General features: G+C 40.8%; 1 protein-coding gene and 1 non-coding gene across 2 annotated transcripts; both read left to right on the forward strand.

Annotated features, from left to right (window-relative positions):
* The first annotated feature begins 15,308 nt into the window (after positions 1-15,308).
* On the forward strand, positions 15,309-17,163 carry LOC103988605 (cationic amino acid transporter 1-like). Its single transcript, XM_009407190.3, has 2 exons — positions 15,309-15,757; positions 15,839-17,163. The coding sequence occupies exons 1-2, from the start codon at positions 15,340-15,342 to the stop codon at positions 17,161-17,163; spliced, it is 1,743 nt and encodes a 580-aa protein (XP_009405465.2). The 5' UTR covers positions 15,309-15,339.
* An 808-nt stretch (positions 17,164-17,971) lies between these two features.
* LOC103988534 (uncharacterized) lies at positions 17,972-19,825 on the forward strand. Its single transcript, XR_010487847.1, has 3 exons — positions 17,972-18,110; positions 19,128-19,331; positions 19,437-19,825. It is a non-coding gene; the product is annotated as an uncharacterized LOC103988534 (transcript).
* Positions 19,826-19,916: the final 91 nt, after the last annotated feature.

Genomic DNA, 19,916 nt, shown 5'->3' on the forward strand with positions numbered 1-19,916 from the left:
GAAAATTATATATTTTATGATAAAGGAATAAAATGATGATTAATCCTATGTATGTTTTTAAGAAGAAATAATATGTATTTTGATGATTTCTGATTTTTATTGAAAATGCTTTATGTCCAATGAAATCATACTTGATGTCTTAATGAAAATGTTAAGAGGTTTGATATCATGCTTAATGAGTTTATAATTGCATGTTATGCCTTAAAAACTTGAAACTATATTTTGGTATCATGCCCAAAGTAATGATGCATAATAATAATGCTTAATGAGTTTATATTTCAAAATTATGCATGATGATTCTTGTAATTTATAGCTTATCGATCTTTACCGTAATGAAAGTTGCTTTTTCATTTTAAATGTTGATGCTTGTTTTTATTTGGATAAAAATTTGGGCATGTTTATATGAAATCAATTATATGAATTGAAATACTAAAAAGAGGAAAGCTTTCTCCTTAAAAAATTTCTCTACTTTATCGTTTTTTTAAAAAAATATTAATAAATCTATTTATGTTACTTTTATTGAATCTCTTGAAAATAATTTTGATGATTTGTTGATTTGAATTTGGATGAGTTTCATAAATATATTTATGTTACTTTTATTGAATCTCTTAAAAATAATTTTGATGATTTGTTGATTTGAATTTGGATGAGTTTCATCTAACTATAATTTTTATCTTGATTTCTCGATATTTATAACTTGAGATTTACCCTATATAAATTAAGATATTTTATTCTCAATATTTCTTTTTGCTATCTACTATCCAAATGAATCATGATTTTTCATAATTATAATTTTTATGATTCATAATGAATTGAGAGATATTATATATGAATCGAGATCCTTTTTGTGTTCTCTCGTAACACCTTTTGCTAAGAAATATCTTTATCTATCTCATGATCTTGAATTCTCGATATTGATACTTAAAATTTTTCTATGAATCAAGATCTTGTTTTTGAACTCTCATGTTTCTTTTTGTTATTTCCTAAAAGGGAGATTTGTCAAGATAAATCATGTCATTTAGTATTCATGACTTAATCCTTCATGATCTTTGATATTTTATCTTTCATGATATGATTTTTATGTATAATTTCTTGTATTCATGAAGTGTTTATCTCATCACCCAATTAATTTGAAATGAAATTATGCATGAAATACTCATAAGAAGTTATGATCATGCATGGTAGGATATAATATAATTTGACATTTTTATACCATCATGATTTGAATTATTTATGATTTGAAATGATGCATACAATACTATGATTTGATGTTAAAATGATGTATTATGAATGCTTGAGTATCATGTATGATATGCCCATAGTAATGATTTATTTTTGATATTATGCATAAAGTATGGATGATATGTAAGGTTTTAAAATTATACATGTTTTAATTTAAACTATAATGATGCACAGATAAAATTGATACTTTACCTTTGTCATAATTTCAAAATGGTTATAAAGGGAAAAAATTATAATATTATATTCTTCCCTTCTATTTGACAATGACAAAGGGGGAGCAAAATTTGCTAGCTTGAATATTCTAAAATGATGCATTGTTATCTTGCATTCTTTTTTCAAAAACTTGCTAGTCTTCACACTTTAAATCGAAGTTGTTGGGAAATCTTGGGGCGACATCATATGTGCAGCGGAGCGGAAGAACAAGAAAACAAAATCCCCGATTCCCAAAGAGATGTTCGTCGTCATGCGAAGATTGGTGCGCAAAATCCGCGAAACTTAAAACTGCGTATAGAGTAGATTGTGTTACCTAGGGAGATCGTATATCCCTGTTTCCATGCAGATCCTTAGGAGAGGGTGAAGGAGGTCAAGCGTCCTCCTCTCTAGCGGTGATCCACACAGTAGGGTTGCGATGACGCTCCTCAAAACTCCAGGCCAGCTCTGAGGTGGAGAGGGAGAGGAGAATAGGAAAGGCAAGCAAAGGCTCTAGCCTATGAGGCTCTGAATCCCTCCTATTTATAGAGGTCCCCTGTCAAACTCTAATGGGTCCTCCCCTAGTGGGTATTGGATCTGCATCCAATAAGACAAGGGCTCCGTCGGATATCTCATATCCGAACCTCTACTCATCGCAATGCCTACCATATGTGTGTGACCCTCTAGGCCCAATATCGAGCTGGCCATGAGTCATACCTGTCAGAACTCCTTCTAACTCAGTGAATTATTATCTCTGTAATAATTCACTTGACTCATCGACTACGGACGTACTAGGCCACTACGCCGTAATCACCAGACGATACAGGGGAATCCAATCCATTGGACCTGTTTGTCCTCAGTTACCGTGTACCTATAGTCCCTCATCCATCTAATATCCTAGAGCCCGTATATCGAGCATGGTGCTGTCAGACCCATACGGTTTCTACTCGAGTCTCACTCTAATCGGATTCTCCCGGAGAACTCTTTCTCTCTCAACCCGAATGACCCTGGCCAGGGATTTGTCTGAGCGAGAACACATGGGATATTCCTCTCATGACGTCGAGAGTGGATGATCCTCTATCGACACTCAATAGCCCTCGTAAGGTCGACTACCACTCCCAATGACCAGTTGTACTAGATCTGGGATAGCCAAACCTATAAGTCTGGTATCAAAAAGTGGAGCACTCATATAGGACATCCTTGGTGTCTCAAGTCTAAGGACCAAATACACCACTAGGACTACGGAATCGCTGTCTGACAATAAGGCATCATCAACCATCCAGCATTCCGTAAGTGGATCAATCAGTGAACTCATTCTCCAATGAGCACCTGTACTGTATCCCTAGTGTCCCGACACGAGCAGCTATGAGACCAGCTGCATCCATCATATGGATGGGTATACAGCACACCAGTCTGTCCGGTTATCACGATATCCCTCGCGAGTAACCTATGATCAGGATTATTTAGGATATGTGTTTAAAAGTGAATCGATCTCATTATCGTGATCTCATCATGATCCGATTCCCATTGCACAAATCCAAAGACATCATATTATATATATGCATTTATGCAATAGTTATAAAGTGATATACGTCAAAATATAATAAGCAAAAAGATTCTGTATCAAGTCACACATGCCATCACTCACGTGATTGGCTTGCTGGGCACCTATGACTAGCAATCTCCCACTTGACCTAAAGCCAATCACCTATGTGTCTGATCCCCATCAGACCCCTGTGACGCTTAAAGACAAAATAAGACAACGACTTTGTCAATGGATCTGCAATGTTATCTTCGAATGGAACTCTTTCCACTACTACATCTCCTCGGGTTACGATCTCTCTGATAAGGTGGAACCTCCTCAGAACATGCTTAGATTTCTGATAAGACCTTAGTTCCTTTGCTTGAGCAATTGCCCCATAGTTGTCGCAATATAAGGAAGTTGGCTCCTAGCTACTCGGCACGACTCCCAAATCTGAGATGAACTTCTTCACCCAGAATCCCTCCTTTGTTGCATCTGATGCAGCAATGTACTCCGCCTCTGTGGTCGAGTCAACAGTGGTATCTTGCTTGAAACTCTTCCAGCACACTGCTCCTCCATTCAAGGTGTACACATACCCTGAATTCGACTTGCTATCATCGACATCAGACTGAAAACTTGAGTCAGTGTAGCCTTCAACCTTAAGGCTATTACCTCCATATACTAGTAAAAGATCCTTAGTCCTTCTCAAGTACTTAAGGATACACTTTACTGCTTTCCAGTGCTCCAAGCTTGGATCTGCCTGATACCAGCTCGTGACACTCAAAGCATGCGCTATATCAGGCCTAGTACATAGCATGGCATATATGATAGACCCTATTGCTGAGGCATAAGGTATCATATTCATGTTCGCCCTTTCTTTTGGAGTCTTTGGGGATATACTCGTAGAAAGCGATATCCCATGTCTCATCGGTATGAGACCTCTCTAGGAATTTTTCATGCCAAACCTTTTGACAATGGTTTCTATGTACCTGGACTGGGACAAGCCAAGCATCTTCTTGGATCTATCTCTATAGATTCTAATCCCCAAGGTATAGGATGCTTCCCCTAAGTCCTTCATGGAGAAGTGTCTAGATAACCAAGCCTTTACTGTAGATAGCATTCCTACATCATTCCCAATGATCAGGATGTCATCCACATATAACACCAAAAAAGTGATAGCGCTCCCACTTACCTTCCTGTACACATAAGACTCATCTTCGTTCTTAACGAAGTCATAAAATCTGATTGCCTCATCAAATCTTATGTTCCAACTTCGGGAAGCTTGCTTTAGTCCATAAATAGATCTAAGCAACCTACACACCTTATCTGGGCAGTTCTTGGACACGAATCCCTCAGGTTGCATCATATACACCTCCTCCTCGAGGTTCCCATTGAGGAATGCGGTTTTCACATCCATTTGCCAGATCTCATAATCATAGTGTGCTACAATATCCAATAGAATTCTGATGGATTTTAGCATTGCTACGGGTGAGAAGGTTTCGTCGTAGTCAACACCTTACCTTTGACTATACCCCTTAGCCACTAGCCTTGCTTTATAGGTCTCTACCTTTCCATCTACTCCGATCTTTTTCTTAAAGATCAACTTGCAACCGATGGGTATAATACCTTCGGGTGCATCAACTAGGTTCCAAACCTTATTGGAGTACATAGAATCCATCTTAGAATTCATGGCTTCTTGCCACTTCCCGGAGTCTATACTCATAATAGCCTCCTTGTAGGTCTGAGGATCAATATCCTCAACATCCTCTCCTCTAATATGTCCCACATATCTCTTAGGGGGATGAGATACTCTATTAGACCTACGTAAAGTTGAAACTTGTGTATTAGGTACCTGAACAGATTCGGGCTATAGAGTGGTGCTTGAGCTTGGTTCTCCAACCTCGCTCAACTCTATCATGCTCCCACTATCTTCGCCAAGAATGTGTTCCTTCTCAAGGAACACTGCTCTCTTAGCTACAAAGACCTTTTGGTCCTCGAGATGATAGAAATAATACCCGCAAGTTTCCTTGGGGTATCCCACAAATTTGCATCGCTCTGTCCTTGATTCTAACTTATCGGGGTTGTATCTTTTAACGTGGGCAGGGCAGCCCCAAATCTTAACAACCTTAAGATCAGGCTTCTTCCCTTTCCATATCTCATATGGTGTAGGCATTACCGACTTAGTTAGAACTATGTTCAGAAAGTAAGCTGCGGTCTCTAGGGCATATCCCTAGAATAAGATGGGTAGGTCAGCGAAACTTATCATGGACCGTACCATATCCAATAACGTACGATTCCTCCTTCCAGAGACACTATTGAGCTGAGGTGTATAAGGAGGTATCCATTGGGATAATATCTCATGGTCCTTGAGGAACTGAGTAAACTCTGTACTTAAGTACTCACCTCCTCGATCTGATCGAAGAGTTTTGATACTCTTTCCAGTCTGGTTCTCCACCTCATTCTTATACTCTCTGAATTTCTCAAAGGCCTCGGACTTGTACTTCATTAGGTACACATATCCATACCTTGAGAAATCATCAGTAAATGTAATGAAGTAGGAGTAACCCCCAATGGCATGAGTTGACATGGGTCCACATACATCACTATGTATGAGTTCCAACAGCTCAGTGGCTCTCTCTCCAGTTCCACTAAATGGAGAGTTGGTCAGTTTTCCACGAATGCAAGGCTCACAAGTTGCATATGACACATAGTCGTATGGATCTAGATATCCATCATTTGGCAACTTTTAAATCATTCCCTCATGACCTAGCTTACAATGCTATAGGTATGCACTATTCACCTCATCTCGTTTCCTCTTAGACACTTACATTCATGATATGTAGAGTAGTATCTTGCATAAACAAACCTTTATGCAATATTCCTCTTGTCAATCTCCCCTCGGCTTTGCTAGAATTTACAATAAATTGTAGATGTGATAAGCAATACTGGTATCCAATACCAATGCACTATCACAAAAATCTGACAATTGGAGATTGATCATGAATGTACCTGAAGCTTCTCCAAGCTTCTATTTCGCTCTTTCTGCAAGGTACTCTTTGCAGTTCCTCTTCTAGTGCCCATCTTTACCACAATGGAAACACTGGCTTTTGTCCTTTGTTGGGTCTTTCTTAGCAACTTTTGCTTTACCTGGTTTGCCCTTGCCCTTTCCCTTCTTAAGGGACCTTTCTGCTTTCCTTTTCTTTCTGGTCTCACCAGTGTAGAGAACTGGCTTCTCTTTCTTAATAGTACTCTCTGCCTCCCTCAACATATTGAGAAGCTTAGGGAGAGTCACCTCAAGCTTGTTCATATTAAAATTCATTATGAACTGTGAAAAGGAATCTGGTAAGGACTGAAGCACAATGTTCACACACAAGTTATCCTATAGGACCATTCCTAGACCTGTGAGTTTCTCTATCCACTCAATCATCTTTAGGACATGGTTCTGAACCAGTGTCCCCTCAGTCATCCTAGCGCGGAAGAGGCTCTTGGATATCTCATATCGCTGAGTCCTTCCCTGTTCCTCAAATAGTTTGCGGACATGTAGGAGAATGGATCTGGCATCCATCTTTTCATGTTGTCTCTATAACTCAAGAGTCATAGAAACCAACATATAGCACTGAGCAAGAGTGGAGTCATCAATGTATTTCACGTAGCGAGCGATCTCATCCTCGCTTGCCCCTTCTTCAGGCGTAGGCATCACTGTATCAAGGATGTACACTATTTTCTCCGCTGTGAGAATAATTCTCAAGTTACGGAGCCAATCCGTATAATTTGGACCAGTGAGGCGGTTGACATCAAGTATGCCATGTAAGGGATTTGAAAGTGACATTTTCTGAAAATAAAGATGCAGCAGAAATGAATAACATGCAGATTTTGCAAGAAATAAACTATCAAGATATGGACTTCTATCTTAATATGCTCCCACTATTTTACTAACGAGTCACGCGACACCCTTAGCACGTGAAACGGAAGTCTCCGGCAGACTTCTAGTGGGGATCAGGATCCAATCAGCATCTTAGTGTAACCTCGAGGGACTCGACCAATCACACTAAGCCTAAAAGGTAGGCAACTCTTGCCGATCACAACTCCTTGTGATTCCCATCTTGTTCGGCCTCCGAATCACCATGGCCTCGAGGGACTCGACCAACCATGATGCTCGGTTAAGTTAACACCTTCGTTACAAGATGAGTTTGATTTGATGATATACCCTCAAGGGACTCGACCAAGCATACCATGCCCTCAGGTCACCGGTGACATCTCTATGTCATAAGCAAGATAGCGAATTGCGATATAGGTGAGTCTCGAGGGACTCGACCAACTCAACCTACACCGGGAATCGGTTCCTACTTATAACGATGGAAGGCCACGTGGGTCAATCTAATTGCCTCACGTTTACCGACTTAATATTATCGAGAGATATTTCTATGATTTGGTCTCCTAAAATGACATGTCACATATATACATATTTAATATATATCTACATCGCATGCAAATATATATACATATCTAGTATGTGTAAAAGCAATCACACCAGATGATCATGGACCACAACCTAATATGATTAGGCCCGAGCCAGTAGGCCTAATCACTCACATCAATATCTATGTGTGCAATGGTGCATCTCCATGCCTTGTGATCGTCCATCTCATCCTCGTCGGTTCCGTCGACATCTTGATGCATCTTCATGCATTACGATCGTCCATCTCGTGGGTCCCGCTATCGCATCTACGCTCCCGCTGCGCCTCCTCATGTGATTATAACTTAATCATAGGCACGCAGGCCCGACAATAAATGAGAAATATAATGGAGGCTCGTAGACCTCAATAATAATAATCACAAGTACACACATCATACGGTCCATGATCATCCGTCCACACATCATACATCACATGTATAAATAATCATCATGTAGGACTACTAGATAATAATAAAAATAATAATCAACTAAACCTTTTAATTAATTAATATTTTCTGAAATCATGAACATGTTGGGAATTTCTCAATTCCTAAGGGTATTTTTGTAATTTAGATAAAAGACAGAAACTGGAATTTCTCAAATTTACAGGGGCAAAACTATCCTTTTTCCCAAAACCATAATTCCCTCTTACTGCTGCCGCCGCCGCCACCCTGCTGGCGGCGGCCTGTGCCCTGTAGGCGGCACGCCCGCTGGCGGCGCTGCCGCTGCAGGTGGACGCCCCTACGGGCGGTTCTGCCGACGGGGCAATGCCCGCAGGCGGTGCTGTCCCGCCGGGTGGCCGCCCCGATGGGGGGGTTTCGCTCGCGGGAGCAGCGACGCCTCACCCCGCGGGAGAAGCGACCGCAGGCTGCCAGCCCCGCCGGACGCAAGCCTGCTGCAAGTAGGCCGTCGGCCGGCTGCTGCAGACGCAGCCCCTGTGCTGCCTGCCTACGGCTGCACTGCACGCACGTAGATCAAGGGCAGCAACAATTGCTGCCCTTTCTCGCTTTTGCGTCAACGATTTTGACGTCAAAATTCTTCCTAAACACAACACACGCAGTTCAAAAACCAATCATTCGCACGAACAACCTGGCTCTGATACCACTGTTAGGAAATCTTGGGGCGACATCATATACGCAACAGAAGAACAAGAAAACAAAATCCCCGATTTCCAAAGAGATGTTCGTCGTCATGCGAAGATTGGTGCGCAAAATCCGCGAAACTTAAAACTGCGTATAGAGTAGATTGTGTTACCTAGGGAGATTGTATATCCCTGTTTCCATGTAGATCCTTAGGAGAGGGTGAAGGAGGTCAAGCGTCCTCCTCTCTAGCGGTGATCCACACAATAGGGTTACGACGACGCTCCTCAAAACTCCAGGCCTGCTCTGAGGTGGAGAGGAGAATAGGAAAGGCAAGCAAAGGCTCTAGCCTATGAGGCTCTGAATCCCTCCTATTTATAGAGGTCCCCTGTCAAACCCTAATGGGTCCTCCCCTAGTGGGTATTGGATCTGCATCCAATAAGACAAGGGCTCCGTCGGATATCTTATATCCGAACCTCTACTCATCGCAATGCCTACCATATGTGTGTGATCCTCTAGGCCCAATATCAAACTGGCTGTGAGTCATACCTGTCAGAACTCCTTCTAACTCAGTGAATTATTATCTCTGTAATTATTCACTTGACTCATCGACTACGAACGTACTAGGCCACTACGCCGTAGTCACCAGACAATACAGAGGAATCCAATCCATTGGACCTGTCTGTCCTCAGTTACCGTGTACCTATAGTCCCTCATCCATCTAATATCCCAAAGACCGTATATCGAGCATGGTGCTGTCAGACTCATACGGTTTCTACTCGAGTCTCGCTCTAATCGGATTCTCCCGGAGAACTCTTTCTCTCTCAACCCGAATGACCCTGGCCAGGGATTTATCTGAGCGAGAACATATGGGATATTCCTTTCATGACGCCGAGAGTGGATGATCCTCTATCGACACTCAATAGCCCTCGTAAGGTCGACTACCACTCCCAATGACCAACTGTACTAGATCTGGGACTGCCAAACCTATAAGTCTGGTATCAAATAGTGGAGCACTCATACAGGACATCCTTGGTGTCTCAAGTCTAAGGACCAAATACATCACTAGGACTACGAAATCACTGTCTGACAATAAGGCATCATCAACCATCCAGCATTCCGTAAGCGGATCAATCACTGAACTCATTCTCCAATGAGCACCTGTACTGTATCCCTAGTATCCCTACACGAGCTGCTATGAGACCAGCTGCATCCATCATATGGACGGGTATACGGCACACCAATCTGTCCGGTTATCACGATGTCCCTCGCGAGTAACCTATGACCGGGATTATTTAGGATATGTGTTTAAAAGTGAATCGATCTCATTATCGTGATCTCATCACGATCCGATTCTCATTGCACAAATCCAAGGACATCACATTATATATATATATATATATATATATATATATATATATATATATATATATATATATATATATATGCATTTATGTAATAGTTATAAAGTGATATACGCCAAAATATAATAAGCAAAAAGATTCTGTATCAAGTCACACGTGTCATCACTCACCTGATTTGCTTGCTGGGCACCTATGACTAGCAGAAGTAACACTTGCCAAATTGCTAGCTTGCTAGCTAGCTTGCATACTTCAAGAAGAAAGAAAAAGTTACTAGTTTACACATCATAAAGAGAAGCAAAAAGCTTGCTCATCTTAAAAGATGCAAAAATTTTGTCAACTTTCATATGTATAAAATTTGCTAGCCAGCATGTTTTAAAATTATGTAAAATTTACTATATTTGCTAACTTACAAATTGCATGGAGAAATACTTGCTAGAAAAGCAAAAATTACTAACTCAAACTTTTACTAGCAAAAATTGCTTACAAAGGAAGCAAACAATTATACTTCTCAAAAGAAAAGAAAATTACTAGCTTGCATGATGATAAAACTTAAGACTATTTTTATTATGCAATGATTTAAAATTATGTTTCAAAAAATGCTAGTTGCACTTCTCTTTTTTATTGATGACAAAGGGGAAGAAGATATGAGGATAATGTATAATCATGCATGAAATATTGGATAATTTGATTATGCATTATTTTATGATCAAATGTTATAAATATTCATAATGAAATATTGCTTTGACTTGAATTTATTTTGAATTCAAAGTTCATCTCACATATGCCATATTGATAGGGGGAGTTTGTTTAAACTTTGGGAGTTAAGGTTAACTCCGTCATCAATTGATTATCATCATCAAAAAGGGGAAGATTGTTGAATATTGGATTTTGATGATGAAATCAATTGATAGTGCTTATGATTTGATTTGTTTTTTAAGTAACGTAGGAAGCTTCGATCAGGAAGAAACAATTAAAGCAGGAAGAATCATGCTGGGCCGAGAAAAACATGTCAGAAAATTGGATGTCGAGCCGAAGGATCAATCGACGTATCGATAGAAAGCTTCAGGCCATGGGTTCGGGCATCAAACCAAGAAGAGCGTAAATTGCACTAAGGAAATTAGAGTTGAGGAGGTTAACTGACCGATTGGGCAATAGGATGCAAGAGAGGACGATGCGCCGAATAATCAGATGAAGCGTCGATAAACCAATGACATGCCGGACAACATTTAATTAGCTTTATAATAATTATCTAGATCGAAGTAGGTTTTAAGTGTGTAGGATTAACTACGATAGCAAGGAATAAAGCAAAATGAAGTCTCAGAGTCAAGAACGAGATTTTATTGAGAGTTCGAGAGTTCGTCGGAAGTCCGGACGTTCGTCGGAAGTTCTATCAAAATTGACCAAGAAGTCTAGGAGCTTGCTAGAGAAGTTTGTTGGAACTCGCCAAGAAGATCGCCGTGAAGTCCAGGAGCTTATCGAGAATCTGCTAGAACATTACCGAGAGATCATCGAAAGTTCGTCGGAAGATCGCTGGAAGCTCGCCGGAAAAAACCTAGACTTACGGACTTATTTAGCTTAGTAAATATTTTAAAATTCGTAGTTAGTACATAATTGGGTTGGAATTTGGCCAATTCAATTAAGGGCCAATTGGGCCAAGTTTGGATTGTGTTGGGCCAAGTGAAAAGGCCCAAAAGTGACTCAACAGGTGGAACCGATGTGACACAGTCTCCGAGACTGTGTCAGGCAGTGGTACCGCCCAGACTTAGACTCCCAGACTATCAGACGGTGGTACCACCAGTCTGGGCAGTGGTACCGCCCAGTGTCAAGCTGCAGGTAGTGGTACCGCCTAGTGCAGGCAGTGGTACCACTCATACCCCGAAATTTCGGGGATTTGAATTTTGGCTCCAAATTTTGAAGTCATTTGGGGTCTATAAATACCCTAGCTATTCCTGCATGGAGTAGCAAAAAAGGTGATCAAAAACTCTATGTTTCTATAATTGAAAACCCTTGTAAAGTATAGAGTCCCTCCTCCTAAAGTTTAGAGATCATTCTAAGGGAGAGTGTGAGGGAAGCTTTGTAAAAATGGGGTGTAAAGGTTCTCTCATGAACTTGTTAAAAGGAGAATCGAGTTGTAAAGGTAGTTGATCTTCGCCCATTAAAGGAAGATTATTAGTGGATGCCGGTGGCTTCGGCGGAAGAGGAATCGACAGAGTGGATGTAGGTCACGACGATCGAACCACTATAAAAATCTGGTTTGTATTTATTTCTTACTATTTACCTTTATTGTAAATAGAATTCTTACCTTCACTACACTTCGGCATGCTTTCAAGTTAAGCATTTCTGAGATTAAATTTTTTCATACAAAGAAATTTCAAACTGATATTTTTATCTACTGCACTAATTCACCCCTCCCCTCCCTTAGTGCTGACTCATTCTTAATATACATCATAATTTATTAAAAATATAAAAAATAAGAAGAAAAATAAAAAATGATAATGTTTAAATGCTCAAAAGTCCATAAAAATATTTTAAAAACTCTAAAATAAAAAACCAATGACACATATCCATAAGTGTCATTTTCAAAGATTTTTTTAAAAGTTTTAGATTATCTTGAATAGTGCATCTATGTGATGTACTAATTTTTATTTCTTTCTAAAAAATAATGCATCAGCTATTAGGATTTTTTTTTCTAAGCCAAATTTCCTATATATATTACTGAGCTATTTAGAAGCTAAAATATGAAAAAATAATTATATGGATGCATTATAATTTGTCAGAAATACAAAAATAAAGAAAATAGAAAATGATACATTGTTTGGATACTCAAAAATCCATAAAAATACCAAACAATTCTTTAAAATTAAAAACTAGTGGCATATGTCCATAAATCTCCTATTTAAAACTTTATAAAAAATTTGTGATCATTTTGAATAGCGCATCTATGCAATCAGCTATTTTTTATTTTTCCTGAAAAATAGTGTATCACTTATTACAATTTTTTTTTTCTAGACTAAATTGTTTATATTTATTGAGGACCTCTTTAAAAACTCAAATATGAAGAAATTTGTTAGAATAGAAAAAACAGGAAATGATAGAAAAGTGAAACACGGTTCAACTGCTTTAAAATCCATAAAAATATCAATTTTTTTCTAAAATAGAAATATGTGACATATGTCCATAAATGTCATGTTCAAAGTTTTTCTAAAAATTTAAGATTATTTTAAATAGTGCATCTATGTGATGTTTTATCTTTTAACTTTTCTAAATAATAGTGCATCATGTATTAAAAAAATTTTGGACCAAATTTTTTACATAAATTGTTGACCTATTTAAAAGCTTAAATGTGAAAAAAAATTATTGCATGGATGCCTTGCAATTTTTTTAAATAGAAAAAAAGTGAAAATAAAAAATAACACACTATTCATATGCTCAAAATTTTATAACAATATTTGAAAAAAATTAAAATTGAAAACCAATGACATATGTCCATAAGTGTTCTATTCAAAGCTTTTCTAAAAATTTGAGATTGCATCTATGCAATAAACTATCTTTGGAATTTTCTTTATAAAAGTACATCACTTAGGAAAATTTTTGTCTCGACCAATTTTTCTACTCATATTGTGGACCTCTTTAGAAGATCAAATATGAAATAATATTATATGGATGAATTATAATTTGTTGGAAATGAAATAAATAAGGTAAAAATAGCATTTTATTTTGGATAAAGATTTTATTTTTATAAAAAATACTAAAAAATTGGTAGTAAAATAATAAGTTTTCATAACACTATTCAAAGTAGTAAACATTAATGCAACCCTTGAACCACAGCTACATAATAAACCAAAATTTTAATTTTTTAGTAAATATATTTTATAGAAATGAGACATACCTTAAGGAAGGACACTATATTCTACAGTTCTGGAACCCTAAAAGTAAAAAATTCTCAAACCTTAGAATCCTCCTTGGGATAGTAACGAAATAGAATCTAAAATGAGTCGATGTTATCAGGGCATAACTCGATTCTAAACACAATGACTTACAAAATCAATTATACTTAGGGTTGTAGAGTACATTGTCACAATAATGATGAAATAGAGAACGACTAGAGATGAAAGATCATACAACACAAATTATATCGATTGATAAATGTGAAATAAGAATGTATAGTATTTGGTAAAAGCGTTGGTTCAAGTCAAATTAATTTTTTATCCGATATAATCGTATGTGAATCTAAATATTTTTTTAAGATTAATATTATCGTTTAAAAAAAATATGAGCGCTATATTTAGGCAATTTTTCAAATCAGGGTGCTACGTGAAAATAAATCAAAGTTAGAAATTTTTTTGGAAAACTCACACTAGATCTTTGGCATCTGATAGAAATGGAAGATTTCAATGAGATCAGCAGTATCTATTAGGCCCTGATACTCTTTTAAACGGCAAACATCACAACGGATGACAGCCAATGGCCGGCTGTCAATTAATCTCTCCATAGATAGCTGGGAATCCACAATGAGGCTCCTTCCTCCCGTGTATCTGAACTGGATTCCGATCGCTGTTCAATATCTCCTCCATTCCCGCGCCGCAGGGGTGTTGTTAACACGTGTCGCTCGGCTTTGGTCGGTGAAACCTTTTGGCGTGGGGGGGGGGGGGGGTTAGTCGTCGTCGACGTTGGTGTTCATATAGTTCGTCGTCGTCGACGTTGGTGTTCATATAGTTCGTCGTCTACGAGAGAGAGCCATCGAGTGCTTGGGCTCTCCTTCCTCCTCCTCCCTGTGCTTTACTCCCCTCTCCTACCCCTTTGCATCGGTAGATTGCTCTCTTTTCTCGTCTCAACTTTTATTTTCCTTTGAGAAAGAAACAAAAGTTTGTCTTTTATTTTCTGTTGATTACTAGTGTGATTTTTCCTGGAATATCGTCGAACATCTGCAGAAAAATGTAGTAAAAAGGTTGCTGTTTCACTGTTTTTCGATTCTGATATGTGAGGTTTTTCTCAAGCGAGTTTGGAACTGACAAAAAAACAAACAGTAGGCAAGCAAGAGCAGTTCTCATATTGCCAGTGGGTATACTATGATATGACATGAGTTGTTGCGTTCTTAATGGGATATTAGCATACAAGATAATAACCATTTCTGCAGGCATAGATACAGATTCAAGGCACTATTCCACTGTCGATTTTGATACAGTCATCAATACTTTTTTCCTTTACACAATTGTATCTTCATCTATAGATAGAATGAATTGATCCCCATTTTATACTAAGAAATATTCTTCAAGAGTCTTATTCTCTGAAAAATAGAATATAATTATCTCCTTTATTACTTACTATAATCATTGAAGTTTCCTGATGAGAAAATATTTAAGATTGAGATCGACAAAAGATAAGAAAGAAGATGGGTAAAGAACAACAAACACTGCATGCTTACTGTCGTCACTGTTTCAGGGCCATTAGACAGCCTGAAGAGGAGATCCAAGAAGCGAAGTGGGCATGGGGACCATCAGCGAAGGCAGTGGCGGAGGGAAGCCGCAGAGAAGAACTTGTTCTTGCACCAAGCAGGACTTCCTTCCCGAGGAGTCGTTCCAGAGCTGGGCTAACTACGGCAAGGCGCTTAAGGAGACGGGAATGCGACTCAAGGATCGCGTCATGTCGCGGTCCCTCGACAAGTCGGAGCTCACCGAGATCAGGGCACGGAGTGGGCACGAAATGAAGAAGAACCTCACATGGTGGGACCTCATCTGGTTCGGCATCGGCGCCGTCATCGGCGCCGGCATCTTCGTCCTCACTGGCCAGGAGGCGCGTGACGATGCTGGCCCTGCTGTGATCCTTTCCTACGTCGTCTCCGGCGTCTCTGCCATGCTCTCTGTTTTCTGCTACACCGAGTTCGCTGTGGAGATTCCAGTTGCAGGTTCGGCCTATACTGTTACCACCGCCGCCTTGCTTTGCTTCCAGTAATGATTAGCTTACTTTGATTCCTTTTTCTTAACAGGTGGTTCCTTTGCCTATCTTCGTGTCGAGCTCGGCGATTTCATGGCCTTCATCGCTGCCGGCAACATCCTCCTCGAGTACGTGATCGGTGGTGCCGCCGTCTCCCGCTCATGGACGTCGTACTTCGCCACCCTCCTAAACCACCACCCGAACGATTTCCGCATCCACGCTACCTCCCTTGATCCCGACTACAGCCACCTCGATCCCATCGCTGTCGTCGTCATCACCTTAGTCTGCGTCGCCGCTGTCCTCTCCACCAAGGCGACCTCTCGCTTCAATTACGTAGCCTCCATCATCCACCTCGCCATCATCATATTCATCATCATCGCCGGCCTCACCCACGCCAATACCAAAAATCTCTCCGAATTCGCTCCCTTCGGTGTTCGCGGACTCTTTTCTGCCTCCGCTGTGCTGTTCTTCGCCTATGTCGGCTTCGATGCAGTGTCTACGATGGCCGAGGAGACCAGAAACCCGGCGAAGGACATCCCGCTGGGCCTCGTCGGTGCGATGATCATCACGACCGTCTGCTACTGCCTACTGGCGCTCACTCTCTGCCTCATGCAGCCTTATGCGCAGATCGACCCCGATGCGCCCTTCTCGGTGGCCTTTGAGGCCATCGGCATGGACTGGGCAAAGTACATCGTGGCCTTCGGCGCCCTCAAAGGCATGACGACGGTTCTCCTCGTGTCGGCCGTCGGGCAGGCCCGCTACCTCACCCACATCGCCCGCACCCACATGGTTCCTCCATGGTTCGCCGAGGTCCACTCCACCACCGGCACCCCCATCAACGCCACCGTGGTTATGCTCGTGGCCACTGCGATCATCGCCTTCTTCACCAACCTCAACATCCTCTCCAACCTCCTCTCCATCTCGACACTCTTCATCTTCATGCTGGTTGCGGTGGCCCTCCTCGTCCGACGTTATTACGTCAGTGGCGAGACGACCGACACCAACCGAAACAAGCTCCTAGGCGCCATCATGCTGATCCTGGCATCTTCCATCGCGACCGCTGCGTACTGGGCGGCAGGCGGGGAAGGGTGGGTCGGTTACGTGGTGACGGTGGTGGTATGGTTCGGGGCGACAGGGTTCTTGTGGTGGGCGGTGCCGCAGGCGAGGGCGCCGCAGACGTGGGGAGTGCCGCTGGTGCCGTGGCTGCCGTCGGCGTCCATTGCCATCAACATATTCCTGCTCGGTTCAATCGACGGGCCTTCGTTCGTGAGGTTCGGCGTATGGACCGTACTGCTGCTCATCTACTACTTCTTCTTCGGGCTCCATGCGTCCTACGATACGGCCAAGGCTTCAGCCGCTGACGGCGCTCGAGTATAGGAGTGCAGGAGGTAAGTGGTCGGTGATGATGATCCTGGAAATGGACGGATCGGATTGTGTTAAGGCTTCGTGTTTCCTTGATTCTTCTTATCTTAGTTGCGTAGTTATTTCACGTACTCATGCTTTCTCTTTGCACAATTAAACTTGTTTCTTATGATTCGTATGCAGGATTGGAATATACTGTTTGTCTGAATCTATTAGTTGATTGACGATAACTTATTCTTCTAAATGTCGGCTTAAGGTTGCATAGCATCAAAAGATAAGATTATTAGAACAAATGTCGAATACAAAAGAAGCGTAATAAATAATATTGGCTGCGGACGAAGCGGTGTTCCCTGTCTTGGAAAGGACATCATCGGGGAAGACGGTCCACGTGACCGTCGAGCCACCTCACCGTCCTGCTGCTATGGACGAGCGAAAGTCGTGGGTCCCTCGTCAAATGAGAACCGGGCCCGTCGTTGACCCGTCAAAAGAGCCAACGCCACGCCCCACTGCGAGCGGACGACCGGCCGCATTCGTCGGTGCGTTCAGTGGAATTACATCCGTAGCCCTTCGACGCAACATCAAATTATCGTATTGTTAATATCTCTGAGCATCGACATATCCACCCACTTCACCACCGGACCCAGTTGTCTTGATGTGAGCTTGTGGGGCCCGCCGGATAGGACTGGTACGTCGAGGTAGTATTAAAACGCAGAGTGGGTGTAGACTCGCGAGGGATAAATACGTAGTTTGAAAGACGAGTGGGGGTATTTTAGGGAACAAATTGCCTTTTATGTTTTCTGCTTCTCTTCCTCTTCCCAATACATTCTCTGTCTTCTCTTCCGACCAATTTACCCTCTTCGTCCCTTTTTCTTACCGAGTTCTCTCTCTCTCTCTCTCTCTATCTATCTATCTTCTCCGACATTTGGATCTCATAGCTTCTGCTTCCGCCGGTCATGGCGTCGGTAAGTGCATCTCTTTCCCGCGCATTACGTTCTTTTGATGCTTATTGGTCGATTAAACCTTGGAATTAGTAAAGTTGCCTTCTTCCTCGTCGGAGTTAATTCTTGGACATGAATAGGATGTCGGTGTAGTTCGTTCGAATATTGGATTTGAAGAGGTTATTGGGTAAGGATATACGATAGCCTTCATTGTGTCCGTAGATGCTGCAGAAGACGAATTGGATTGCTAGTTGTGTGTGGCATATTGTTCCCTCGAAGGTTTGATGTTTTAGATTGTATGTTGAAGCTGGTGGTATCAATTAGAGTCATGTCGGTATCCATTAGGGTTTTGCCCCCGTAATTTCTTTCTGGAGTAGTTGCAGCTTGGGTCATTGTTTCTTGTATTGCTTGTCCAATCGGAACACATGCACAATTGGCATGGATATGATATTTTCTTCTCAAAATTGGAAGCTTTTTTTTTGTCCATAAAACAATCAACTAGCTTTTAGTATAGTTAAATTAATGAACTAGATTTATGGAAATGGTATTCGTGCTTGCTGCCAAGTAGCTTCTTTTTGACATTTGTATGAACATTTTTGTTCATACATTTGAGCAACAAAGCTTTTCTATGCTTGTTTTGGAGGTATGGTTGTGTATTAATCAAACAGTTGATCAACACAAAAATGTGAAACGAGAATACACCAAGCTGCATTGTTTTCAAGAAATATCTTTGTTTCTCTTTTTCCTCGATGCAGGCAGTCAATGTTCGTTGTCTAGATCTTCTATTTCATCCTCTGTTAGTTCTTTCCTTAGATGCCAATGGGTACACGACGTCATGAATCACTTGAAAAACTGCAGTGTACACTGCATTTAGATCGATCCTTATAGTTTGTCTGTGATTGTGGATACGGAAATGATGTTGCATGTCTTTGTCGATGCTGTTTATCTTCTTTCGCAATTTGCTGTTTTTTATTTTATAGTGCTCTGCAGCTTTGTTCTGCCATGACATTCACAGATTCTACGATTAATGTTTAAATGCAGCAGGAGAAAGGTCGTCCACTGCCCAAGTTCGGAGAGTGGGATGTAAATAATCCTGCTTCGGCTGAAGGTTTTACTGTCATATTCAACAAAGCTCGGGATGAAAGGAAGACACCTATCGTTAACTCTGGTGCCCCAGCTTCACCAAGAAGAAATGATGTAGGTGGTCTGAATCCAGATCCCACCTATCAATATCCAAGAAAGAGTGTATGCTTCTTTCTCATGTCTCCCATTTAAGATTAACCGTAATGTGGCAATCTAAATCTCCAACTCTTAATCCATCTCATAACTGCTTCACAAATCTGGATTCAGAGTAAATGGTTTTGCTGTGGCTGAGTGCTGGAGCTGGAGCAACAAGAGACTTGGTGCTGTAATCTCATGGCTAAAAAGACGAGGGCGGCCGATGTCAGCGTGTAGCTGCTTCCTGTAATAGTGCTACCATGTCTCATTCTCCTTATATATATGTGTGTTACATATAAACAAAAGAGGAGTGATGGATGGAGACCATTTTTCTTTTCTGGTGACACTGTTTAGCTTTGTTATAACCGTGTGATCTAAGTGGGAGGATAATGATATAGATGCGCAACAATCATGTTCAGCTTGTCCTTGCTCCATCCACAAGAAGCTAAGAGAAGAAGCTATACATCAGCCTGTAGATCGACACCAGTGTTTAATAATACAAAGAAATGGTTTGTTTGTGATATCTTATTGATTTAGTCGTTGTTTATGCTTTTGTGACAAGACTGCTCTGTGTGCTTAAGACCGAACTTTCTGCTACCATGCAATTCTTCC

Source organism: Musa acuminata, chromosome BXJ2-6 (assembly GCF_036884655.1).
Source record: "Musa acuminata AAA Group cultivar baxijiao chromosome BXJ2-6, Cavendish_Baxijiao_AAA, whole genome shotgun sequence".
NCBI lineage: Eukaryota > Viridiplantae > Streptophyta > Magnoliopsida > Zingiberales > Musaceae > Musa > Musa acuminata.

Excerpts from the sequence above, each read along its gene's own strand:
- LOC103988605 (XM_009407190.3), top strand. The coding sequence starts at position 15,340 with ATGGGGACCATCAGCGAAGGCAGTGGCGGAGGGAAGCCGCAGAGAAGA. Across the intron at positions 15,758-15,838 it reads TGTGGAGATTCCAGTTGCAG|GTGGTTCCTTTGCCTATCTT; the intron begins GTTCGGCCTATA and ends TTTTCTTAACAG.